The sequence below is a fragment of the Cylas formicarius genome, unplaced genomic scaffold (assembly GCF_029955315.1).
Source record: "Cylas formicarius isolate icCylForm1 unplaced genomic scaffold, icCylForm1.1 PGA_scaffold_8__14_contigs__length_24414737, whole genome shotgun sequence".
Lineage (NCBI taxonomy): Eukaryota > Metazoa > Arthropoda > Insecta > Coleoptera > Brentidae > Cylas > Cylas formicarius.
In genome coordinates, this window is record NW_026844361.1 from 13,299,364 (window position 1) to 13,326,479 (window position 27,116).

The 27,116-nt window shown below is 34.1% G+C and overlaps 2 protein-coding genes across 4 annotated transcripts in view; one reads left to right on the plus strand and one right to left on the minus strand.

Moving 5' to 3' along the window:
* Positions 1-6: 6 nt before the first annotated feature.
* Positions 7-24,681, minus strand: LOC132706706 (splicing factor, suppressor of white-apricot homolog). 3 transcript variants are annotated; one of them, XR_009619632.1, is made up of 15 exons: positions 24,552-24,681; positions 22,990-23,195; positions 22,218-22,393; positions 21,987-22,162; positions 21,718-21,931; positions 21,584-21,666; positions 18,331-18,595; positions 18,132-18,281; positions 15,946-16,104; positions 12,762-12,876; positions 12,477-12,709; positions 9,268-9,576; positions 3,633-4,128; positions 184-253; positions 7-126 (listed from the first exon to the last, which is right to left on the minus strand). XR_009619632.1 is itself a non-coding variant. In XM_060678188.1 (13 exons), exons 2-13 carry the CDS (start codon positions 23,172-23,174, stop codon positions 3,659-3,661), a joined length of 2,535 nt encoding a protein of 844 aa, XP_060534171.1. In that variant the 5' UTR covers positions 23,175-23,195; positions 24,552-24,681; the 3' UTR covers positions 3,432-3,658. The 3 variants fall into 3 exon arrangements, 2 of the variants coding, with proteins under 2 accessions (XP_060534171.1, XP_060534172.1); XM_060678188.1 differs by lacking the exons at positions 7-126; positions 184-253 and having other exon boundaries at positions 3,432-4,128; XM_060678189.1 differs by lacking the exons at positions 7-126; positions 184-253; positions 24,552-24,681 and adding an exon at positions 24,038-24,105 and having other exon boundaries at positions 3,432-4,128.
* LOC132706705 (putative phosphoenolpyruvate synthase) overlaps positions 24,092-27,116 on the plus strand; it is a 59,583-nt gene continuing 56,558 nt past the window's right edge. The window contains exon 1 of the mRNA XM_060678185.1: positions 24,092-24,172. The gene's annotated coding sequence lies outside the window, so the exon portion shown is untranslated. The remainder of the gene's footprint in view (positions 24,173-27,116) is intronic.

The window sequence follows — 27,116 nt, forward strand, 5'->3', positions numbered from 1 at the left end:
AAATACGGCCAACAAAAAAAAATCCATAAAATTTTAAAACTCGGTTAAAAAAAATCTATAGTTTAAGTTGAAACTTTAAAGTAACAAAACTCCAATCCCTTTTGTTTAATGCTGTTTGTTCTATATCTGCAAGAAAAATGATTTTCGAATATGGAATATCTCTAAAAAAGGCTTGGAGCATACCACTTACAAATCTTCTGGTTGTTGACGTTTCGGCAATTATCCTATTGCCTTCTTCAGAGCATAACTGAAACTGGTACAAATTCTACTGTTTGAAGGGGGCGGAGCTAAAGGAGGTACATTCCCACGCATTCCCATATCGTTGACAGGGATAAGATCATTGGTTTTCAACTATCTTAATCCAAGTCACTAAACCCAGAACTAAGAAATGTCCCTTCTCTCTAATAGTTTCCATATTAGATATTAAGAGTGCCATCACAAAATACACTTCACCACAATCTTACAAAGATAATGAGTCCGATAGCAACGACACACTTGCCATTGTTGTCCTTCCTAACGTATAAAAAGCATCACTGACCGCATCAAAAGTTCTTAAGAAATATAACGACAAAACCAGTTTTACCACTTGTCCAAAAATATCTCAACACCTTCGATGAGATCGAGATACGCAACAGGAGTTTACAAAGAATACATTGGAGAGATCGGTAGAAAAATATCAACTAGGCTCGTGAAAGAGCCTTAAGATTATGCAAATAAACTTCTCAGCAGCGAACACCAAATTTTATTCGATAAAGGCAAAATTCTTGCATGTAATCCATTCTATTATCAATGAAAAATCCGAGAATCGATAGAAACCCATAAATAACCAAACAAGTTTTCTCCTTTCAGCAATATGGGAATCAGTGATTCTAGACAATGTAATGACAAGAAAATTTAATGCGGTAGTTCCAACCGTACGAACGTTACAAGCCTTCAAATGCTTCTCGGAGGTCCGTCGCAGAGAACAGAAAAATTTGATTTTTTTCGACGCTGAATATATCTATACCGACGGCGACCTCGTACAAGCAACTGTTACCGAGACCTCGAGTTCAGCGATGAAAATAATTGTTATATTTACCATTTTCTCATAACTTTTGGAAGCCATAAGATAATGAACTTTATTCTATCATTAATTCACCATGTTCGGGGTTATTCACTCTATTCTGACACCCATCTACAGGGTTAATTTTGCAAATGTCAGAAAAAACAAACGACGATCGCGAACTGTCAAAATGTACATTGCTGTCATTTTGACAGTCATGATGTCAAGTGTCGCAATAGTATAATAATTTACGTTGAAAGTAAAGTAATATATTGAGGTCTTCAGCAAAATTTCTTTCTATTCAGTGGTACACTATTTCGAGCCTCAAATTGTTCAATTACATTTTTAGTTGTAACGGGTGATTCAATAAAAGTTTCCACATTACAATCTGAAATATTTTTGAAAAGCCACTGTATTAATTTATTATCATATGAGATTTCTAACCTCAAAACATAAACAAAATTAGTCATGGAGCAATATACGACTGAACAACGTGTAAAAATTGTGCAAGGCAATTATGAAAATGGTCGATCAAGAAAAAATGCATTTTGGGCTCTGAGAGGACAATTTGGAATGTGGTTCAAAAATTTGATCAAACTGGATCTGCAACTAACCTCAAAGTCCCTCAACGTGCTCGTATAGGTCGGTCAGATCAAAATATTACCATTGTTCGTGAAAGTGTAGCCGAAGATCCAAACACATCAATTCGTCATCGATCGCAGCAAGTGCGCCTTACGTATTCAACCACACAGCGAATTTTAACAAAAGACTTGCATCTACACCCATATAAAGTCCAAATAACTCAGGAGTTGAAACTTCGAGATCATCAACAGCGCCGCGTGTTTGCAGAATGGATACGAGAACAAGGGGTTCATTTTTCAACGAAAATCGTCTTTAGCGATTAGGCACATTTTCACGTTGGTGACTTTGTAAACAAACACAATGCTCATATTTGGCGATTAGAAAATCCAAGAAAGATTGTTCAAAAAGTGACTGGTGCACATTTTGACGCGGAGGAATAATTGGCCCTTTTTTTTTTCGAGGATAATGCGGAGAACGCTGCTACGGTTAATGGTGTTCGCTATCGAAACATGATATTTGAATTTTTCTGAAGATTTGTGGTTCCAACACGATGGAACCACTTGTCACACATCCAGAGAAACGATGCAATTGCTGCGTGGCAAGTTTCATGTGATCTGATTTTTTTTGCGGGTATCTAAAAAGCAGAGGGTATAGAAATAAACCAATCACTATTCCAGAGCTGAGACAGAAAATTAGACCCGAAATAGCCGGCATAGAACCTGAATTGTGTCAAAAAGTGATAGGAAATTTCAATAAACGAATAACGTCATGCCACATGAGTCGCGGGGGTCATTTGAATGACATCATCTGGCAAATAAAAATGTTTGTATATTTTTATAATCTTCGGAGTTTTTTTTATTATTTTAATGTGGAAACCCTTATTGAATCACCCTTTATATATTGAAGGAACTCTTCTACCCGGATATATTTGTGGATATTCTCTTTTAACCCTTGCAATTTCCTTCCTCTGTACAACCCACAACAACAACATAAAACATAAACAATAACAACAAATGTTTTAAGTTATTTAACTTACGCAGGAGATCTTTAGTTTTGATTAGTTGTCAAAAGTACAACATTGTTAAAACAATTGCAAACATAGAGAATATGGTTTATGTCAAAGCAGACTTGATCATTTGTAAATTGAAATATATCAAAAACGGCTAAATAAAAATGTCAATAAACTACACATTTTTGAAATCATTCCGTTTAAAAAAAATGTTGCTGTCATTGTGACAGTATAATAATTTACCTTGAAAGTAAAGTAATATATTAAGGTCTTCATCAAAATTACTTTCTATTGTCCTGGTCTTTCGTGTGACACTATTTGGATCCTCAAATTGTTTAATTATATTTTATATTATATTGAAGAAACTCTTCTACCCGGATATATTTGTCGGTATTCTCTTTTAACTCTTGCAATTTCCTTCCTCTGTATAACCCACAACAACAACATAAAACATAAACAACAACAACAACAAATATTTTAAGTTATTTAACTTACGCAGGAAATCTTTAGTTTTGATTAGTTGTCAAAAGTTGTTAAAACATTTGCAAACATATGGTTGCTGTCAAGGCAGACTCGACCATTTTTACATTTTAAAACAATATGGCTATTGTCCAGAAATCGAATGATAATTATTTTTAAACTGAAATGAAGATGAAATATCAATTAAAGAAGATCTACTTAATAATATATAGGGCGATCTCTTAACAAAAAAAGCCGTTGCTGTCATTTTGACAGCTCGCGTTCGTCGTTTATTTTTTCTGACATTTACATAAGATAATAGGGCAAAAATATCTAAACTTTTGTATTTACACTTTTTTTTCTATCTTTCAAAATGAACCGTGTTGGTGGGTGTCAAAATATAATGAATAACCCAGTACATTAAATTGATAATGAAATAACGCGCGGGATAAACTGAACGATAACTCAATAGTTAAACACGTAGTCTTAAAATATTTACAAAACATTTTTACAAATTACCTAATAATATGTATATATCACCTTCTCGTAGGATCGTGCTTGACGTGTCATGAGTCCGACGTACTGCCCGAACTGCTCGACCTTCTGCGGTGGTGCTTCTTGGACTTCTTCTTGCCACGCGACTCGTGCCTACTCTTCGAGCGTTTCCTTTTGTGCGTCTTCTTCTTTTTCTCCTTCTTATTTTTCTCGTAATCTTCCCGCGGGCTCCCGCGTTTTTCCTTATCCTTTTTCCTCTCCCTCCTTCTGTCCTTCGATGAACTCCTTTGCTTCCTAACCGTTTCGGGATAACTTACGTCGACGATCTCGCAGTCGTCTGAACTCGGGTCTGAGTTGTCCTTTTTCTTTATCGGGGTGGATTCTTTCTTAACTGACTCGACAGAGGGAGGCTCTCCCGATTTAAGTCTCAAAAACGCGGCCGCTTTCCGTTTCCGTTCGAGCTGCAGGGCTTTATCTCTCGCAACGCTCGCCATTTTCTCGCGAGCCGCCGCCGCCAGCTTATCTTTGATCTTATCCTCGGCTAAAACGAGGAAATTTCGTTTTACAAACGATAGTAGATCTAAATGGTTTCATCACAGATAAATAACTGCGAGTGAAGTTAATCTGCAATTAAAGTCCATTTGAGATCGTGCTTATTGCTATTCAGTCACCAATGTTCAAAAAAAAGTTTGTACAATACCAAAGTTATAGACGTGACAAAAAAAAACAATTTAAAATTATTTTCAAATATACACAAAACATGCCACAGAAATAACTTTTACGAGTTTCGTCATCGCAATAAATTAAGTATTCAAGCCAACACTTTTCCAGACATTAAAAAAAAACTCCAGTAATACCAGTTTTTAATATTTGAAATTATCGACCTACTTGCAATTGTTTCAAAAATTGCAAAGAAATGTATAGTTAAGCAATTAGTTCAATACTTTTTATAAAACTTCTGGATTCCTCCTGCGTAGGTTTTTGTTAGCTCGAACTTGCTAACGTTTCAGAGCTTCAGAGCTTGACTGAAACTGTACCTGCTTATATATTGTTTGAGGGGGGCGGAGCTAAATGAGGGACATAAACACTGTCTCGGGTGACAGGTCGCGGCTAAGATTGTTTGTCTTTGACGGATCGAGGATGTTGAGAGATTTTGGACAAGGTAAATCTGGTCTTGACGTTTTTTGCTTTAGAACTTTTGATATGTAGTCATTGATGTTTTAAATATAAGGAAGGACAACAATGGCAAGTGTGGGATTGCTTTTGGTTCCATTGCTATTGGAAGGTTGTGGTGAAGTGTATTTTGTGATAGAACGCTATATACTTATTAGAGAGAAGAGTAGAAGTAAAGTGTTTTAATTCTGGGTTCCATGACTCGGGCTGAGATAGTTTTATGGCTCCGTAAACAAGAAAGTTTTTGGGCCGGATGATGATGTGAGAATGCATTAAGGTATCTTTGTGTACGTAGGTTTTCTGTAAACACAATGACCCAATGTTAGGTCTGATTTTCTATTGATAAGATTATCTAACAATTTGAGGCTGTTCATTCTCATTCATTTCTATTTCAATGGTAAATCGAATGTTAGTTTGCTTAGAGTTTAAATAACAAAAGTATCATCGACGCAGCGTTTCCATAATTTTGGTTTTAGATGGAAGGTGTCGAGAGCTTTCTTCTCAAAGGCTTCCATAAATATATTCGCGATGATTGGTGATAGTGGAGAACCCATAGTTGTTCCCGACGTTTGTTTAAAAATTTGACCGAGAAGGTTTGGTTCCAGATTCTCCGATTTTAATATACCGGAAATGGCGGTGAGAGTTTCAGGAATATGAACTTTAGTAAAGAGGGATCCTACGCCGAAACTTCTCCGCTCCGCCCCCCTCAAAGAATATAAAAGCAGGTACAGAATAAAATGCGAGTCAGTTTCAGTTAAGCTCTGAAGAAGCCAACAGGATGATTGGCGAAACGTTAGCTAGTTCGAGTCAACAAAACCCGACGCAGGAGGAATCCAGAAGTTTTATGAAAAGTACTACAGTAGCCTGTGGAAGTTTCTTTGAAAAATTAGGTCAATATTTTGAAATTAATGACATTTTTAATAATAAACAGTTTGGTTTTAGAAGAAATAAAAACACTGTTTCAGGCATTTTCAACTTGGTTTTAGACATTACAGATGCATTCCAAAATTGGCAATATAACACTGTATTATTTTGTGATCTCACTAAAGCCTCCGACTGTGTCGATCATGAAATTCTTCTGTGCAAGTTAGAGGCTTATAATTTTTCCAATAGCAGTCTTAGTTTCATGCAACCTTACCCTAGCATTAGATGCCAAGTGATTAAGTGACATCAGCAAAGAGTGAGGTGAACAATGGGTGCCCCAAGGCTCAATTTTGGGTTCCATATTATTTTTAATATATTTAAATGGCCTTCCCCTTGTGGATCCTTCATCCGATTTGCACACTTTTTGCTGATGACACCACTGTGTCTGTTTGGGGATTTATTAGAAGACACGTTGGAGAGTTCCAGGATCGCACAGGAAAAGACTGAGTGGACTTGGTTATCGGGAAGATTGTAAAAATGCCATTCGAGACTTGGAAATTCTTACATTGCCCTCATTGTTTATCTTAGAAAATATATTATTTATAAAGAAAAATTGCATGACCATCAAACCAGATGTGGTGACAATGTGGTTATTACCTATTCCGCTTAGAGAGGTGTCAAACTGGTCCAAATTATTGGTCCGTTAAGTTTTTAAATGGACTTCCAAATGCTATTCGTAATTTACCATTTGAAATGTATAAACAAACAGTCAGACAATTTTTAATTAATCAGCATTACTATTATTTTGATGATTATTTGTATTTCAATTATAATGTACAAGGTGCATTTTAAGTATATGTTATTTTATTCTTTTCCAAATTTATGTGAGATTGCAGTCTTCTTATTAAAAATATTTGCTAATTAGTATTCTATTTTTTTAATAAAATATCATGTTAAACGCGGTCAGAGACGTTGAAAAAATCGTATAGTCTTATGACATTGCGCAGCTCTGAGTCGAAGCCCTCGACCACACCCCCCAAGACCCTTAATAGGGCTTTCATCGTCGAAAGTCTCCAAATAAAGGAACAATGCTAACATAACGGTAATTGTCGGCATTTTTGGCTTCTCCTTAAAAATACAGGATGTTCCATGAAACAATATATATAGAGTTTTGTTCGTAAAAATGTGTATACCTCAATAATGCTTAATAAAATTAAAAAAAATTAATTAACCGAAGTATAATATACAGGGTGTTACGTTTCATTTTGTGAAGAAAATTATTTTTTTAATTTCTCACCTTGTATAAACGATTCGCAGTAAAAAGAATATATATAGAGTGTTAAACACAGTGCATTTGGAATGAAAATGGTCATAAATCCGAAAACACTCGGTATAGACCATAAGAACTCCACATTAGATGATTTATTATAAAATTATTTAAGACTAGTGCAATAGTATACAGGGAGTCTATAAATTTGGTTCCCACGTATTTATGAATCAACTTGTGTATTTAAAAACAATCTTAAATTGTTTCTTTTAGTCTTATAACTTTTGTTATTAACATTACTTTCTAAAACAAATAATAAATAATATATATTACTTTGGACACCCTGTATACAGGGAGTGTCTATTTTTGCACCATACCTACACCTTGATTTTGGGAATTTTTTTTAAATACAATACAATAGGATTTTTTTTATCTATTATCCTTTGCTAATTACAGAATAGTTCCATATCTATCAAAACGACATAACTTCGATTGTTAACTATAACGCCCAGTATATTTCAATTTATTTGAAAAAAATTGTTCGTCCCTATACGGTGTAACATAATTCGTATTAGTGAAGCAAGACAACTTTTCAGTTAAGAACATCTAACATGTGCTCTTTCTTCTAATAATTCTCACATTAGAGATATTAAGCGTTCCACCACAAAATACACCCTAACACAACCTTCCAAAGAGTGTGCAGAGCAGAAAATCTAAAATGATTTTCAGCACTTTCTTATCGCCGATTTACTTCATACTTAATTAATCTGTTTTCTTCAAATTCACGAGATCGTCCGTTTCCCTAATACCCTACTGGGATACTCGATATAACGTCATTAGTTGTCATTGGTAAAGTTCGCCCCAAGTTTTACAACCTTTTATAGTTTTCACTTCGGAGTGAATTTACCACATGCCAGGATCATATTCAAGATGTTATATTTTAAGAGTAGGAATTGATTAAACTGTTACATTAATTCATATTAGCGTGTTTTTTATAAATCTTCCTAAGACAGTCCCTACTCCAGGTAGCTCGAATTAGAGTTGAATTTACCCATTAGATAGGTTGATATCCTATATTAGAAACACATTAGAAAGCTTAAACTGATTTCAAATTTAAAATGATTCTAAAATATTTTCCTAAAAAAGCAATACAAAATCTTATGTAGATAATCCATTCATAATGAACGTTTTCCCAGTTTGCTATTGGTTGATTTGTGACGGTTGATGAAATCGGGGTCCAGTTGTTTTACAGCTAAATTTACTCCTTTATTTATGTTTATAATAAACACTGCTTGGATTAATAATACTCGAGGAATTTCACCGATGAAACTCCTTCAGCTTTCAGTATTTTTATGCAGTACCGAAGTACTGAGGATCAGCGTTAACGTCATTATGGACTTTCGAATCTCTTTATTGAGGTTTACAAAGAGAAATCCAAAGGCTGCGGTTAGACCTTCATACAAATTATGTCGTCTATTTTCCTATATGATGTTGGTCACTGCTTTTTACATAGTACTTACTCCTTGTACGCAGATGATCTAAAAATTTCAAACTCGGCGCCAGACTAAGTATTGTTGCAGATAGATTTGTCAAATTTTGAAGAATAGATTATTTGTTAACCCTGAGAAATGTCACTGTAAAAATTATCACAATTGCAAATTAAAGTGATCTCTACCTTGGTAATTACAAACTGAATGTTTCGGAATGTTTCTTTTTAAGATGCAGTCTTCTAGGGGTGACTAAAGGGTTTAATAATAAAAAATCTTTAATAATACTTTTTTGTAGTCTTGTCAGACCCGTGTTGGAATATGCTACGCCAGTCTGGAATCCAATGTATTTTAAATATATCTAACGGCTGAGAGTTATAGTGAAAACCTTCATTTCTATTGTTTTTAGTCTTTGGAAAATTGTAGAAATTTTGATTTACTATTTCTTTATAAAGTTGGAAACAATTTGATTGAATCTCCTTTCGTTTTGGAAAAAATATACTTTAATTGTAACCCCTACAATCTTCGAAACAGGCAAAAGTTGTCTAGATATCACTTAAACCACTCTTCTACCTCTCCAATTATCAGATGTACCCGTACTTATAATAGGGTAGAGAACGCGTTTCCGGATCTTGACCTATTTGCCCTGAGCTTTAAAGCCTTTAAACGACATTTAAGACGGTATTAACATACTGTCATAAAAAGCCGTAATTAGTTCTTAATTAGATTTAGCTGGTAAAAAATAATTTCAACTATTCCACCGACAAAGTATCTCTGTTTTGTGACATTTTGTGTTTTCCTTTTTATTGGACAGTTGCGTCTGTCGGTAAGACTTGTTTATAAATAAAAAAACGGTATATCGTTCGGCGAACTATAATTCTATAGTTACCCCTCTTGGCGTCCTTCAAAGAATCCAAATTAATGACTTCCAGGATTGGGTCGTCGGGATCGAGGCAGTTGAGTCTCGCGACTTCTTTCTCGCTACCCTTCGGTGGCGCCATCTCTTGGATTTCTCTCGCATCTTCGACCGGTTGGGATGGGACGAGCGGCTCCGACTTGGGGGGCGATTTGACGGTCGCAGGCGGCAGACTTTCGGCATTCTCTAACGTTTCGTCGTCGCTCTCTTCCACCGGCAGCGCGCTTTTGATCTCCTTCGGCGGCTCGTCTTTCGGTTTTTTGATCGAGAAACACACGGGAGCTAAAATCGAAAAGAACGCAGAATTGGTGTGCGAAAACTAAACATCAACTAAATAAAGGCCGGTTCTCATGTTGGGGAATTTCGCCAGAGTTTTTTAAATAAACGTATTTGTACCGGATCATTTATAGTGTCACTTTAACCTTTTTGTTTAACGTTTGGGAAAAAAAAGTCCAATACAAAAAATAGTAAGCTATTTTTATATGCACTTTGTGTTGCAGAAACCACTCACAAATGAAAGTTATATGTTTTTTATTGGAACACCCTGTATATTATACAAAATCCCCTAAACATTTTGCAAAAAATTAAAAACCGCATTTGCAAGTGTCTAAGAAAAAGATCATTTCTCGAAAACCATTTATGTAACCGAAAAAATTTTTTAACGAGAAGACGCAGAAGATTTGGCTTTATGAACTTTTATTCCCGGCAATTTTTCGAAAATATATATAGTGCGCCGCAAATTAAAAAAAAAACTGAAAAATATGTTCCACTATTATTGAAAATTGGCTATAACCGTGTTTCAGATATCAGTTTCTTTTACACGACGATTTAGCCCACCAACAGCCGACATCCAAAACTTTTGTATTTAAGGTTTTTACCTATTGTACATGGGGTTAACGATATACCGTGCAATATTATAAAACGTAATAGGTGCCCTAAATTTGCAGCTACAGAAAAAAATTATTTCCTCTAAAACTATTAATCCGATGGTTAAAATTCTTTAACCAGCAGACGCCGAAGATCCAGTGCGATAATCTTTATTTCAAGCATTTTTTTGAGTATATACAGGGTTTTTCAATTACGGACAAAAATCAAAAAGATCCTGACAATTGTTCTTTTACAGAGTAAATTATGAGTCATAAATCAAAACTCGTAAAAAATATCGCTAAATGGTAGGCCACATCGACAGCTACAATTTTTGTATTTACGGTTTTTGTTTATCTTCGAGATATTTGAAAAAATCAATTTAGACGCGATGACGTCATTTACTATTACGTATTTTCTCGAAAACAATTTATTCTATTGGAAAAATTCATATACCAGTGGGAGATCCAAGGCCGTAACCTCCATTTCGAACTTTGTTTGAATTATATACAGGGTGTGTCGTTTATGGGCAAAAAACTAAAAAATCCTAGAAATTTTCGTTTTTGTGAATAAATTAACGGCGATAAATGAAAAACTTCTAGAGGTGGGATACATTAATTTGATCAGCATCGTAAACTGTGTCGAGAGACAGTTTCAGTTTTCGTCTATAATACAGGGTGAGCGACAAATTATAGAAAAATATCATTTTAAATCGCAATTAGTAATACGAATTTTAATATTTATCAAAGTTTGCCGTAACTCTGAAGTTCGACGAGATGTGAAAAGCACTTTATACAGGGTGCATGCGCAATTAAGTTACATCGATTTTGCGCGAAAGTTCCACAGCGGTCCGCAGAAGCACGATGCGTGCCTCTAACACAAGAAACCGCGATTTTTCGAAAGCAATCTTGATACTTTCGAAAAATCGATGAAATCGAATGGCTAGCGACTTCAAATTTGGCAGGCAAATAGCGTTTGGTCCCCTAACAGAGCATATTGAAATTGGGGGGGTTGGCGGGTTGGGAAGTATTTTAAAAACTTCCGTTTATGCAACCGAAAAAGTTCTTGAGTGTGAAGACTCTCCGAAAAATGTTATTCCTGATAATTTTTTAAGAATGTACAGGGTGCGCCGCATATTCAAAAAAACTGAAAAATGGGTCCCCGTAATAGTGAATATTCGCTATAACTAAAAGATTGTGCTTCAGATATTAGTTTCTTGTACAGGACGATATAGCCAGTATAGACAGCTAAAACTTTTGTATTTAAGGGTTTCACCTATTGTAAAGGGTGTTTTCGATATTCCGTGTAAGAAATCTAAATTTGCAGATGTCGCCTTCAAATTTAGCAGAGCAGTAAAAGCCCTTGCCCACATTTAAACAGTAGAAATTGGGTGCAATAAAAGTTCACCAAGTATTTTTTTAAACAAAATTAAATATTTTTTTGGTTATTTTGCCTTCCAGGAAAACATGCTTTTCTCCATAACCGTTCACGCAATCGGCAAAATTCTTTAACCAGCAGACGCGGAAGATGCAGTGCTAAAACATTTATTTCAGGCATTTTTTCGATTATATACAGGGTTTTCCAATTATAGACAAAATGTAAAAGACACAGAAAATTGTTCTTGTCCAGATTAAATTATTAAACGGAAATCAAAAATCGTAAAAAATATGGTTAATGGGTTCAAACAGTGTCACAGGCCGCATCAAGAGCTACAGTTTTTGTGTTTGCGGTTTTCGTCTATCAAAAAATCCATATGAGATTCACTATTCTCGGGTTCAGTCATTGATTATTAAGGCGCACTGTATGGTTTCAGAAAAAACTTATTTTCTCGAAAACCATTTAAGCTATGGGTAAAATTCCTGGGCCAGGAAACGAGAGAGATCCAGATATCCAAAATTTTTTCAATTATGTACAGGGTGTGTCGATTATGGGCAAAAAGCAAAAAAGTACCGTTTTCGTGGGAAAATTACTAGCCGTAAATGAAAAACTATAAAACATAAGATAATTTGGTTTAGGCAGTACTGTAAATTGTGTCGAGAGAGAGTTTCAAGTTTCGTCTATCACACAGGGTGCGCGAGATACCTGGAATAATATCATTGTACAATTTTTTTGTGAGAGTTTGCCGTGATTTTGAATTTCGACGCTTTATACAGCGTGTATGCAAAATAAAATTACATCGATTTTGCGAAAGTCCCATAGTGGTCCGCAGGAGCAAGATAGAAAAACAATGCGTCCCTCTAGGCGCCTTCTTTTTGAAACACAAAACTGCCTCGCGCTACGCGCTACGAATTTGCCATGCCCAGCGACGTCATTTTTACCTATGGTCCTCTTGTTCTTGGCGCACTTCTTCCCGCCGCCATCTTTTCTGCACTCCTCGCCCTTCGACTCCCGAACTTTCGCCCTATAGTAAGCGTTATACTCGTGCGCGTCGTTTAAAAACTCGAACCTCGGATCGGATTTGGCCCTGATGATGTCCTCGAATTGTTCGCCGTTCTTCGACACGTAATCGGCCATTTTATCTATCACGATTTTCGCGTCGCCTTCGGGGGACCTGCAAATCGACGTTTGAACTTCAAATTTTCCGGCATTCGACGAGCGACTACTTGTAGCATTTGGAGTTGTCTTCGGTCTCGGTCGTCTCATCTTCACCCGAATGTTCAGAGTCGCTCTCTGAGCTCGAACCGTAAGCGGCAGCCAATGATAACAAAGATTTTTCACCTGCAACATACAAGTCAGACGTTTTATGGTCGAATCGAGGTGATCGTCATAAAAACTGCCACCTGGTATCTGACAAATATATATTATTAGTTTTTTTTAAATTGTAGTTAACTACAGCTGTTTTTTTTTTTGAAAAAAATATCACGCATTATCACGCACCACCCTTGAACAAAACAAAAAGCAATAAAGGAACTGAAACAAGACAAAACTATTAACGACAAAATGGACAAAGTATTAGGTTACTAACCAAAGACCTGACACCGTCATTGGAAAGAAGAATTTATAAAAAAAAATAGTAAATACGGAGATTATCTTATGGAAAACACCACACGACACGTCTTGTCAAAGATACACAAACCTGACATGCCACCCGCTCCAGGAATTCGCGCTGGCTCTCGACATCTGTTGAAGATAATCAACCCATTAAAAGGAAAATCGCAGTCATTCGTCAAGAACACTGACCACTTTGTTGAAATAAAGAAGACAACAACCTTAAATTACGGAAATTATTATCGACGTAGAAAGTCTATAGACCTACGTACACCGTGTGATATATTTCGAAATTTTTGGAATCCTTGGTTAAAATAAAGGTCATATTCAAATTTTGAATAGTTCAGGCAGAAATTGACTTTATGTGTTTTTAATTGCCCCATATAAAATTGTGTTGTGACGCTACTGATCCAGGAATTACAACGAAAATTTAACCACAGACTAAGGAGATTATGCACTACTTAGTTAGTTTGGCAGATGCGCCTCGGCTTATACAGTGTGTCCCAAATAGGTGGTGCCGGTTTGGCGAGTTCAATTAATAAAATCTCAGGATTTTCAACTATATTTTTATTCAGATATTAATTCTAGGACAAAAAATAAGGTCAGTTTGTAGTTTATCTTATACTTAAATTTTACGTACTTTTTGAGATATTCGAGGTTTAAGAAAACACCCGCATAAATTCTTGTTAAATTTAAAGCTGACCACATTAGGTCACTTGTTGGCAATATTAGGTATTTTCTAACTAGCAAAGACAGGATACTATTTCTTTTAAAGATATAATACTTCAGATATGCGAATAAAACCCTAACAATACAGGCTGTCCATTAATACGTGGAAATTTTGAAAAAAATCGACTCTTTAATAGATTTAATAAAACTTCAGAATTCATATTTAAAGGAACATTTAATGGTTCATCATCTAGCTTAATAGAAAATACCAAATAACAAAAATAAATAATTAAAGTTTATAGGCTAACTAAACAAGGTAATAAATTTGAATAAATGGATCTATAAAACGGAAAGTTAACTAAAACGAATTCGTTAATTTGGTCCATAAAGTTTAGTTAATAATGTTCCTCTTAAAATACTCGTTTGATCTGGCATCAAAACAACAAAGAAACATTTAAAAATGTAGTTGGCTATGACTTCACAATATTTTTTTTTGGCGCATTACTGTATAAACAAACTTGGACATTTTTGTTTGTTTTAGTTTTTCATATTTCTATTTAAAAAGTTCACAGTTGTCAAGTTTTTTGTCAAACTGACTGAGTAGTGCATCATCTCCTTAGTCTGTGGTTAAATTTTAGTTACAATCTCTGGATCAGTAGCGTTAAAACACAATTTTATATTAAAAAAAAAACATAAACTCAATTTCTGGCTAAACTATCAAAACTTGAATAGGGATTTCTTAGGAAAATGACCTTTATTTTAACCAAGGGTTGCAAAAAATGTTGTATCAACAGAATTGTAATATTTTAAATCTTCAGGAGAGTCCAAGAAACTTTAGGACCAAGCTTCAAGAAGATTCAACACCACCGCAGGAATTCGTAATTCAAATTCGTATTTTCGATTTAAAGACCATTTCTGCGCAGCACTTTTCGGTAGTAGCAAATATTTACATGAAGGAAGGAGCTATCGTAAAGGTTGGTTGAGATATGTCGACGACACCTTCATAATATGGGACACAAAGACTGGGAACGGTTAGAACATTTTCTGGATCACTCCGTCTGTAAAATTCACAAATTCCTCTTGGTCGCGAGATCGGATTCAACCTCCGAGTACAGAAAACCCACACATTCGAGCAATATTCAGATATACCAATGGCCGAAGACTATCTGCAACAACTAAGATCTACGTAACGACGAAGTTGAATGAATTAAAGAAGATCCAATGCAAAACGGTTATTCAAAGAGACTGATTGAAGATATCATTACTTAGCCTCAATACCAAGCAGCACATAAATCAGATTCCAGCCAAAACCAGCTAATAACCATTCCCTATGTTAAAGTAATTTCCGAAAAGATCAGGAGAATTGCAACAAAATACAATGCCAAACCCGTCTTGTGCATTTTTCCGAAGTTTAATAACGCGAAGAAAGCCAGAGAATATCACAGACAACACGGAAAGGATAGCAGTACCCAAGGAACATACCCAACTTGGAGAAATAAATAGATCTGATCTCGCAGAGCACACACGCCAGAATTCTACAAAAGGAAACCCATTCAAAGAAAAGGAAGTTTATTGAAGTTGCTTTCATCTAACGCAACATCTTTAGTCATCCAAATCAAGAAATCCCAGCGCTGTGGCAGCCCCAACTGTAACACCTTGACCTACCCCATCATATAAATGCGGGTAGCTTTGGCTCAATAATAGCTAGTGATACTTTCTTGAAACAAAATTATTGACTAAAAGATATCACCAGAGATAGCATTGTTTTCATTTCAACGTTGCCAATGGTGGACATCGCAGGGGGTTTCTAACTATACACCACAGAACAATATTTTAATGTATTCAAAAGCATGGGTAAATAAGAACTCGCACTAATTATATATTTCGTTAAACATTACCCCTAAAATACCATATATTTCTTTTCTTAAAAATCAGTGACAACTATATAGCTGCTAAAGATATAGAGGCCCTGCCTTTGCCGATGATACAGGAACTTCTGAAGCCACTATGACAAAAATTTTGAGGTAACAAGGCCACTAATAGCTAATATAATATCTCGTGGAAATTACAAGTGCCCCAAATACTAATTCGCTTGGATTAATATGAAGTTATATGCGTTTTTACGGTTACCTTTCACTTGCGTGTTATCGCCGTCCACTTTGCCATCGCTGACTTGTTCCACCTTCTCTTCAATCGGTCGCTGGTCAGGCTTCGGAGAACTAGTGTCCGCAGGCAAATGGGGTACGGAGTTTGAGAAATGATTCAGACCGTCTTTATTTAGATTGGAAACTGACGCAAACAGAAACGAACAGAAATATTTGATTAACTTTTTTTACTGTTGCTTTCAGATTCTTGTCTGACATTCATGATTAAAGTGTTGTAGTAATTTGTCTTTTTTTTTTAATGGAGTTGATTAATAAATTTAAAAATAATAAATAATTAATTCAATAAATAAATTTAAGTAAATTTAATAATAGGGAAATATATAGTCACTTAACAAGAACCTGAATTAAGAAGTAAAACGCTATAGAGAAAGTTACATATATCCTTTAAAGTATTCGGATGTTCCTTTTAAAGCTTATGTTTTTCAATATACAGTATGTCAAAGTTTACCTATTAATTATAAATTATGTTTATACAGGATATTATACAAGTGGTATCGTATAATCTATTTAGAGACCCAGAGGCCCATTTGTTCCGCCGAGATCGTTTAAAAAGGCAATTTTTTAATTAAACTGACCAACAATACTGTTTATAAGTGTTGTTGCTATGATTAACGTTACGTTTTATTTATAAAACGAGTGGATTTCAATGTATAACAATTGAACGATCTCTGGTGACATATTTAAAAATATACAACCTAAGCAAGTCTTAGTTAAGAACAGGAGGGTCTAAATAATCGTATTAGCTTGAAAACTACTGCTAAGATGCCAAAGTACAGTCTCATTTTATTTTTAGAAGCCACACTTGCCTCGCCATCTGCCGTCTGATTGATTGACTCCCTTAATAAGCACAACATATTGGGTTTAAGACAATTTAGCCTATCAACAGTTGTGCTTTTTTAAGACTACACAAAAGCTTGTGATACAGTTGATTACGCTAGACAAGTGTTCAAAATGATTGATATTGATCGAGTATTGATGTATATTAATTTATAGCAAATTATCTGAAAGTTAGACGCCAAATTGTAAGGGTGAATGTTATTAAGAGTCAGCAAGTTAAAAACAACGTTGAAGTGCCTCAGGGCTCAATACTTGGACCAATATTCATCTTATATATAAATGATTTATTGGTTTTGCGAGACACGCTAATAGGAATATGCATACTGCAGTATCAGTGAAAGCAAAATCATAACCCGAATTTTTAACTGCCATGTCATTAACTCTATATAATATATATTCCGAGACAAGTTTCTTTTTGTCTCTTTTGGAAACTTAAGTATACCAGTAGTACATCTAGCAATAACTTATGACTATAATATAAAATAGGATGTTCACGTGGCTAACACAGTAAAAAAAAAACACAAATACTGAGTATATGTTTTTTATAGACTCTATGAAATATTAACAAGAAAGCAGTTATTACAAATTTATTATCGCCTTTTCCTTGTGTATGCAGTCATTGTCCGGGGAGGACTCTTATTCTTAAAATTATTGGAGTAAAGGAGCAAGATGCAGATAGACCACTGAGTATCAAACAAGAGTTTGTAGTAAATTTTATAGTGTTTCAATATAGTGAATTAAAAAAAGAATGTATACAAAATTAAATGAACACTGGTAAAAAAATTGGCTATTGGACAAAGAAGCTACGTGTATTACGCAGTAAAATATTTTAATGAACCTAACCTAATGAACTGAAAAATCCCAATGTCCAGAAAAAAGTTAAAGACAACATTAGAAGTGATACAATCGAATAAATGAAATGCAAAAATAAAATTCAAAATATCTGTAACTCTTTTACATGTAAAATTATAAAAAAGGTGCAACTCACAACCGATAGTAAGTAGTGGTAAGTTATTTTACATATGCAAGGGCAGTATTTGCCGCCTATATGACCTTTACTGTAGAAATATTTTTTTTTACTTGCTGGCTAGTTTAGGTTATGTAAATTTCATAAATGTGACAAGAGTGCAAAATAATTCTTCAAGGTGCAGGCAACGACGTAGAACACTCTAGAATACTGTCTAAGAATTGATTATGCAAATTTACATACCGGTAACTTTATTAAAGTATTAAAAACTATTATTAAATAATAATAATAATTATTAATAAATTGTTATTTTTTGTATAAAAATAAACTAAATAAAAATGACTTACCGATCTGCGCATAAGAGTTACTACCCGCAGACGCCTTTTGCAACTGTTGCCTGCAGTGATGCGCGTACTGACTGTACGCCATCTGATGGATATAGTTCTGCATATTCGGATCCAGCTGATGGAATTCCAACGGAAGACCCGCGTAATGGCCTGAAACCTCTATATTAAAAGCATAAAGGTCTAAAAATATTCAGCTTACCGCCATTTTCTCCCTGTTGCGTCACGGACCGCCAATACTCGTAATACTGTTGTAGATAGTAGTACTGGTAGTACTGTTGCTGCTCTAAGGTGAGCTGCAGGTTGTACTCGTTGGAGTGGGGCGCAGGTTCCGGTTGTCCGGTACCGCCCACACCCTGAATCCTTGATACTAGCTGGGAGTAAGTGCAGTTGGCAGACGGTTTGTACGGTACTGTCGGTATAGAGGTGGCATGCGTCCCGCCAGATGCTGTATCCGACTGCAAATCCTGTCATGACAATAGTTTAGCGTTACAATGGCGGTTTAACGATAAGGCAATGACGGTAACCAATGATCAAACACTGGTATTTTCTCACACAGAGTGTTCCTCCTGTCGGTGGGCAGCTTTGAAAATTTGAATTTTGAAGTTGAATCGAGTTTTAAGTTACGTTTGAAAAATGCAGCAGGAAAAAAATCCAAAACTCAAGAAATTTATGACGAAGACAGAAAAAAAAGATCTAAATTTAAACTGATAAAAAAAAGGTTTTTTTTTTACGTAACACACCAAAATTAGTTGCTAGTTACCTCTAGAAAGTACTTACCACGTGTGAGCTCTTAATATTAATAAGAAGATTATATATATATATATATATATATATATATATATATATATATATATATATATATATATATATATATATATATATATATATATATATATTCTCACGTATTGATTCACGGATGGAAAAATGTGATGACACTATACTCCGGGATATCATCCGTTCGCTCGTTGAACTCCGACTGGAATCCTGCAAATCCTGCATCCGACTGGAATCCTGCAGACGTTTCGCCAAAATCTGAGATGCCAAGTGAGATTTTGACGAAACGTCTGCAGGATTCCAGTCGGATGCAGGATTTGCAGGATTCCAGTCGGAGTTCAACGAGCGAACGGATGATATCCCGGAGTATAGTGTCATCATATATATATATATATATATATATATATAATACTTTTGCATTTTAGATTTAGTCTGATACATAAATAATCATATCTTGACGGTCTCTTATGCTTTTTTGATATATAGAACCATTTGAAAGATTGAAGAATTTAAAGAAAAATAACTTTTTGTTCAATATAAATCCACAGACGGCCCTTACCATAACAAGAAATGAATGAATAACAGAATTACCAATTTTTTAAAACTAAGTCCCCAGACAAAAAAATGAAAATAAAAAATTTGTGGAAAAAGAGTTCTATTTTAAATGGACCCGTTGAAAACTATTCAATTATGATTGATTAGGAATAAATATACTCCCAAGCAAATGGTAAACTGTCACTATATAAAACTAAACTTCAGTTTTTATGAATGGTGTGAAAACTCGTCAATTTTATGAATATATCGAAAATATTGATTAAAAACTATGAAAATAAGCACACATTGGAATTCCAATGCAAATATCTTCAAAATAATTCGAGTAATCGAGAAACTACAAGAGACCTTTTTTTATAGAGCATTAAATTTTCTATAAGAATAATTGAAAAAATTTCACGATAATTACTTATCAGTAAATAAGAAAAAGTTATTTTTCTAGAGGTAACTAGCAACTAGTTTTTGTGTCAGATCCACAAAAAAAAAGAATAATCGTTTTTTTGTGACCCACTAAACTAAACTGTGCGAAATAAGGTTTCCTACCCCCTTCACTTAGAAAGTATAAAAAAAGTTAAATAGAAAAGTTGCAAGTGTTCTTCTCGATTTTTTAATTTTTAATTTTCTATATACACGGTGTTCCTGTATATTATTGCATTTTTGGATTCCCTGGGAACTTCATTTTGAATTTTATGTCAAAAATGACGTTTGGAGTTTCTAACAAAAATTTTATCGTTTTTTTTACAAAGTTACCACAATCATTTAATTTTGGATGTATTCCTATTGTCATAAATCGTGTGGATATTTTGGGCTGTAAGTTAAATAAATAAATAAAATTAAAAAACTTAAAATGTTGCAAAACAAGTTGTGTATATTAGTCCCAACTTAATTTAATTTAACTAACTTAACAGCTATATTATAAAAGTATTATTACAATAAGAGAAGGTTTCTATTATTACGGGAACTATAAATTTCTAGAATAGACAACCTTATACAGTCATCTTAATTTTTAATCCCAAATCGGGCAACATTATATAAATGCAATAATATACATTCTATTTACAATAAGAAAGCTCATATTCACTCCAGGTGAACAAAACATCCTGTATATATATGAAAAATTTAAAATTAAAAAATCTAGCTTAATTCTGTGCAACTCTTTTCCCCAAACATATTTATTTTGAACACATTATACACAGTACGACTCATATGTGAAATTTGTGAAATTCACAGTAAAAAAAATTTCAGGATATGGTAAAACCATGCAGCTTATTAAAGACAAACTTTTGAAAAAGGAATGAAATATGTGAAAATTGTTGTAAACTTGAGTATCAACTTCATTTTACAATTTCTAGATGCTGGTGGCGTTCTTACATTACAAAATAAAGCAAAAATAGTAAATACAGAGATAAGACAGATTTAAAAAATGAAGAACAGCATGATTTTATGATCAAATTCTTATTTAAGAACATTACATACTCGTTTTTCTTGATTCTCTGCATATTATCTGAAAATTATCTGTCTATCCAGGTGCAGATCTCTTGTTTAAATTATATTATTCTCAAAGTGTAAAAAACATTCGATTCAGTTCAGCAAATTTGTAAAAAACTGTGAAGCCCAATTAACCCACTCTCAGAGGCTAAACCGCAACAGAACCCTATCGTCTACTTGATTTTGCGGAAATTATTAACATTTCGCAAAATTATAATCCCAAAAAATAATAATGAGTGCGCCCGTTTCAAGTACCAGATCAGCACTGATTGATTAAACTGCAGCCTTACCACCGATTGTAAAAAGTTTGCCAAAAACTTGACAAATTTCAACAACAAGTAAACAAAAACCCCCAAAAACTCTTGGGGACTCCTCCTAGTCCTAGCTGTAAAAAATATAAACACAACTGGCAATTCACACAAAAGTACCTGTAACATAAAAGCAGACGTTATTAAATGACAATCGATTGAAATGAAAAACAAAATTTCAATTTCAAACCATTTATATTTACTTAAAGTGCGGTACAGCTTACTGTACAGCTCAGACATTAAGCGGCCACTTATCACTATTACAAAAAATACTACAATAAGAAACTGTCTGTTATTCGAACTATTTCGGGTAGTACACATTGCACCTACCGGTTTGGCATTAGCTGATAACAAACTGGGGTGTAAGTAGTGCTGCTCACTGTCTTCTTTTGGAACATCCGATTTAAGTCGATCTACAAGTAATTTTCGGTGCACTGCAGTTGCGAAGTTTTCTTTGTACTCACCATTTTTTGTTTCATACTGGGCCAAATACCTTCCGTTTTTGAATGCGGCCAGGAGATGTCTGTAAAATTTATACAAGTCGTCGTTTTGAGTAAGAAAACGGAATTGAGGATTATCGGCTTGCTTCGCCTTGATCAGTATCTCCATCTGAGGTCCCTGTCGGCAAACAAAGAGTGCTGTCTTTTCAATCCTGGCATACTCCTTAATAGTTTTTGGCTGAAAGACAAATCTTGTTCAGTTAAAGGCAAGACAGGCATAAGCATAAGCATACAATTTTAATATCCACAGGCACATCTAATGTAGGTAAAGGTACATATGGCTCTTCATCTTCATTATATTCCGGAACTGTTGGTATACCATCCTTTTCTCCTTTTTCCTCGGTTTTTTTATTTTCAACTTCATAGCTATATTGAAAAGCATTTGTCATTTGCCTTTTGGCTTCTTCCTCTGGGAAATTTTAAACAGGTAAAAACTATTAATCATTACAGAAGTGTAATCTAACCTTTATACATTTGTTCTTCTTCTTCATTTATTTGAAGAGAATAATATCTTTCTTGATCACACAATTCTTCCAATTTCCTTTCAGATTCGTTCAATCCGAGCCACCTTGTGGCGTCATAGCCTTCTCTGCTTGCTTCATACTGTTTTAAAGCAGACAAAGCCCCCCTACAGTCATATCTAAAATATTTGAAATTAATTAACATTATGATATAATATACCCGGTGTAAAACTAGAAAATCAAATGAAGTTGAAATATAGTACTGTTACATTTTGACAATTTGATAATTGAATACCACTTACTTCCGATTTTTCCAGTAGTAAGATGAACTTTCTTAGTTTAAACCAATCACCATTTTTGAATTCTACGGATAAATGCAAGTTTGAAATGTTGTTTACCTTTTTTCGATATTTCAAATAGTTTTGGAGTTTGCTTCAAAAATTTCAATAAATCTCTAACACGAACACGGCAGAAAAACGACATGACAGGTTGTTTCATTTGAAATAAGAAAGTTGATCATCTCACTTCTGGAAAAAACGGAAGTGCTATTCAATTGCATTGCTCGCACGTGGCTTTTGTACTCCTTCCTATTTTAAAAATATGAGAATGAAATTGTTGTAAAATTTTGAATATTTAATTGTTCTGATTTGAACTTTCTGATGCAAATTTGAGAAGCAATAGTTTGCTCTCGGGACAATCTGCACAATATAAAAACAAGTTATGAATGTCTCCAATACGTTTTTATTGTAAAAATCACCTGCAACTTTAAACTAACCTATCAATTTTGAGAGCATCGTCTCCCATCCAGGGAATAAGATGCTTGCCCTGATCAATGTACAGCGCCTTCTCGTCGTCTCGGAATAGTTTACATGCGTACCCGAATACCAAAAGATCATCTAAGTTTTCCTCAATTCTGTTTTTCCTCAAAATTCCAGTCTCCGATGAAACCCACTTCGCCATCTTTAATTCGTACCATGAATACTAAAGTCACAGAATAATCAATGACATATTGGAATTTAGTAATGTAATAGCGGTGAGCGATTGTTTAGACCTACGGTTAGACTTTTAAATTTTTTAAGCCCAGTTTGACGTTTAGTGGGAGCGGGTGCTGTTACCAGTGACAGTAAAAGTTTCACAGTGTATTTCTAAATGAGGATGTTTAGAGCCTCCATAGATGAAAATATTTTATTTTATTTTATATTTTATTTATCCATAAACCTCGGATGATGGTCAAATATCTCTTTTTCTGTCATCTGTCATCCACAGTTGAACCACGGTATCGATTTATCGACAACAGAAAAAATGACTGTTAAACTAGAAAAAATGTGCTAACTTTAAAGCTCGCTATACAAGGTTATTTATAAAATCTACGAACTTTACTCTGTTACAAATAGCCATGAAGTCTATAGATTAAAAAAAAAATTGAGGGTCAAATTATTTTTTCCCTCTGCAATGTAAATTTTACCTCATGATGTTTTTCTTTTAATTTTCTTAAATACGGAACTGCATTTTTATCAGTATTTGTTTTTTTTGGGCACCCCGAAATCGATAGAGCTTTGCATTTTCTTGTCATGATAATAAAAAACTAGGGCGTTATTAGAAAAAAACAATTAATGAATGTAAAATAAAATTATAAAAAAATAAATAAAAGTGTTTATTAAGTTGTTATTTTATTTTTTCTGACTTTATTGAAACATGTATTAAAATTACTTTCAGATCGCCATACAGAAATTTTCTTGCCTCTACAAGATGGCGGAATTAAATCTAAAAATGTGAAAAATGTGAATCACATAATGTACATAATATGATTTTAATTGTTATACTATTTATCTGCGAAGCACAGAGAAGGTCAACTGATCCTGCGTTGTTCGAGTCGACTTTTGTCCCCGCCGTTATTACATTTAATTGACTTTATTTTCAGTAGTATGTGCATGGATCTATTGGTGTTATGAATTCTTGTAAGTTTTGGTCATTAAATATTGTAATACTTATATTATTATAACTACTATAAGTGATATTTCCATTATTCCAGTATTCTATAGCCTATGGCAGAAAAGTGTAGAGTAATAAATGAAGATTATATAGTATTAAAAATATGGCTAGACAAAAATATAACTAGCACACTGTAGTGCACACACCATAGAAATAGACCAAATCAATGAGACTCTTCTGTCTCTACATCCAAAGTTGGCAAGCTAACGTCAATACCAACTTTCTGAGATTGAAGTTTCAGATCTCACAAATAGTTCAAACCGTCCTTGTCAAATCTCAAATCGCAATCTCAAACAACTAATGAAATTCGATTTGAAACCATAAAATTCCTTAAAATATCCAAACCTCATCTGAATCCTTCTGACATTGTAAAGCTTTGGCTCGGGCTCATTTGATGCCTTCTGACTAGGTGAAGTTTTAGCTTGGACTCACGTAGCGTCTACTGGCTACGTAAAGTTTTATCTGTGGTAATTTAAACGTATTGACGATGTGTTAGCGGCCATGTTGGTTGCTCAATGCCGTAAAATCATCTGCTAAAAACGAAATTTTAAATCTCGTGCATGCGCATGTTTCATAGTTCCTTCATAAGTTCCCGTATTGCGTATTTTAGAGTACGGAAAGAAGATATTTAAGAAAATACATTCATTAGTCTTGGGTCACTCTGTATACCGTATATGTATACTTTTAATATTACATTCTTATCACGAACAAATACTAAATCAAAATTAATTTGATCAAGTTAATATAATCATTATTGAGATAATATAAATCCACTCAATTGTGGTGAGTGCATATAGATAACATTTATTAATTTTACCTATGTATGTGTGCGCATAAAAGCCTGAGGGGATTACAAAAAATATTACTTATACCACCTCCCTTTTTCACCTTTCGACAATCTGGTTGGTAAACTCATCGAGTAAAAAGTACCACCTCACTGTATACTGTTCACGCACAATACATTTTGGTAAAGAGACAAAACAACTCGCATAAAGGAATAACATATAAGAGATGGCCACTCCACTCCACCGAAGATGGAGATCAGATTGTCAAATTTTTATTCAATTCGCTTTGAGCAAATTTCAGTCATAATTATAACTTTTTCCTCTCTACTCTACCAGATTGTCAAATGTTAAAAAAATATTTATCGTTTCACATTTTGGCGGGTAAAGTAATTTCTTCTTCTTTTACTTCTATTGGCCACGATGGCAAAGTACTTTATTCCGTTTGTAAACACGAATTTTATTTAAAAATAAAGTATTTAATAAATGAATTAGATTAAGTTTAGTTTATTATACATATTTAAATACCTTGAACAAAAACATCTAGCAGTGCCTACAGGTACTACTAGTGTGTTTTTTGTTGGAATATCTACGTACCTATGAGAAAGTTTAAGGAATCTTTTGCCTTTCTTTATGAATGATTGAAAAGAATGAACTGGGAATAAAAGTAGATTTTACCTACTTTCCTCGCTGCTACTTTTCCCTGGTCGATATATCCACAATTAAAACTAAATAAAGTAAGCAAAAACTCATATAATAAAAAAACAGGAAGCCAATTTTATATTTTTGAAATTGAGCACCCTGCATATTATAGGGTTGTTATGGCCTATACCGAGTGTTTTTGGATTTATGGCCATTTTTTTCGTCAAAAATTTCATGTGTTTAACATGCTATTTCCGACAGCTGCAATTTTATTATGCCGACGAAAGTAGTACGGTAGACAGTTTTGAAGTTAGTTCGAATCGATTATACAACACCCTGCATATTATACTTCCATTAATTAATTAATTAATTAATTAAAGTTAGTACTTTTTGAGATATACACATTTTTACAAGCAAATGTTGCCAAATTATGAGAAAACGTCGTAATAAGTCAACAGAAATAATTTTATGAAAAAAGTGTTTAGTTTTTTTTTAAGTGCAAATGTAAGTTGGCCATGCAAATCTAAGTTTGTCATTCAAATGTAGGTTGGCCACATAAATGTAAGTTATCTACTATACCTCCACCCGAAATATAGTGCTTTTACAACGAATCCATTACATAACACCCTGCCTTGCAGACAATTACCCGTACCCATTCCAGGACCGTACTAGGAATTTATCTATCTACACTAACAAGCGGGATATAAGTACGTGTTTTTATTGCTGCTCCTACTTCCCCTTCTGAATTTCTTATAAAAATGTATACATTTAAAACAATTTGTTTAGCATCCAAAGACAAATTGGATCCGTTTTTGTTGAGGTAGTTCGTAGAACTATGTAGAATACACAAAATATTGTTAATCGACAGGCATACAAGACAAAAATGATTATTTTCAAGCTATCCAGTGAAAACAGCCTCGCAGGGTCAAATCTCGAGAATCAGGTACATAAATACGTACTGGAAGTATCAAAGTCAAATACCTAATATATACGAAACTGTTTCAGTCAAGCCCTGAAGAAGCCAACGGGATGACTGGCGAAACGTCAGCAATTTCGACTAAGCAAAAACCGACGCAGGAGAAATCCAGAAGTTTTCTAAAAAGTATTACAGTATTAACCCACTGTAAAATACTTAAAACTTCAAAGCAAAAAATGCACTATGTTTTTGGTCGTGTTATACAATAGAATCTACGGCCTTAATTGGCATATCCTGTTGTTGTAATTAAATTAAAGAAGATAATTTTGGAGGTTGGGGATTCATAATTATTAGTTGGTATTTTTCTCTGTAATTAAAATGCGAAGAATCTGCAATGATAGTTTTGATTTGTTTTAAGGTTCACGAAACAGTTTGGTTTTTGTGATAGATTCTAGAGAATCGATAGCTACGAATATCTTTCCCTTATTTGCTTTTGTGAATACTATATTATTTCGGGAAACCTTATTTATAATTGATTTTACCATAGACATATGCGAAAGATCTTGGAAT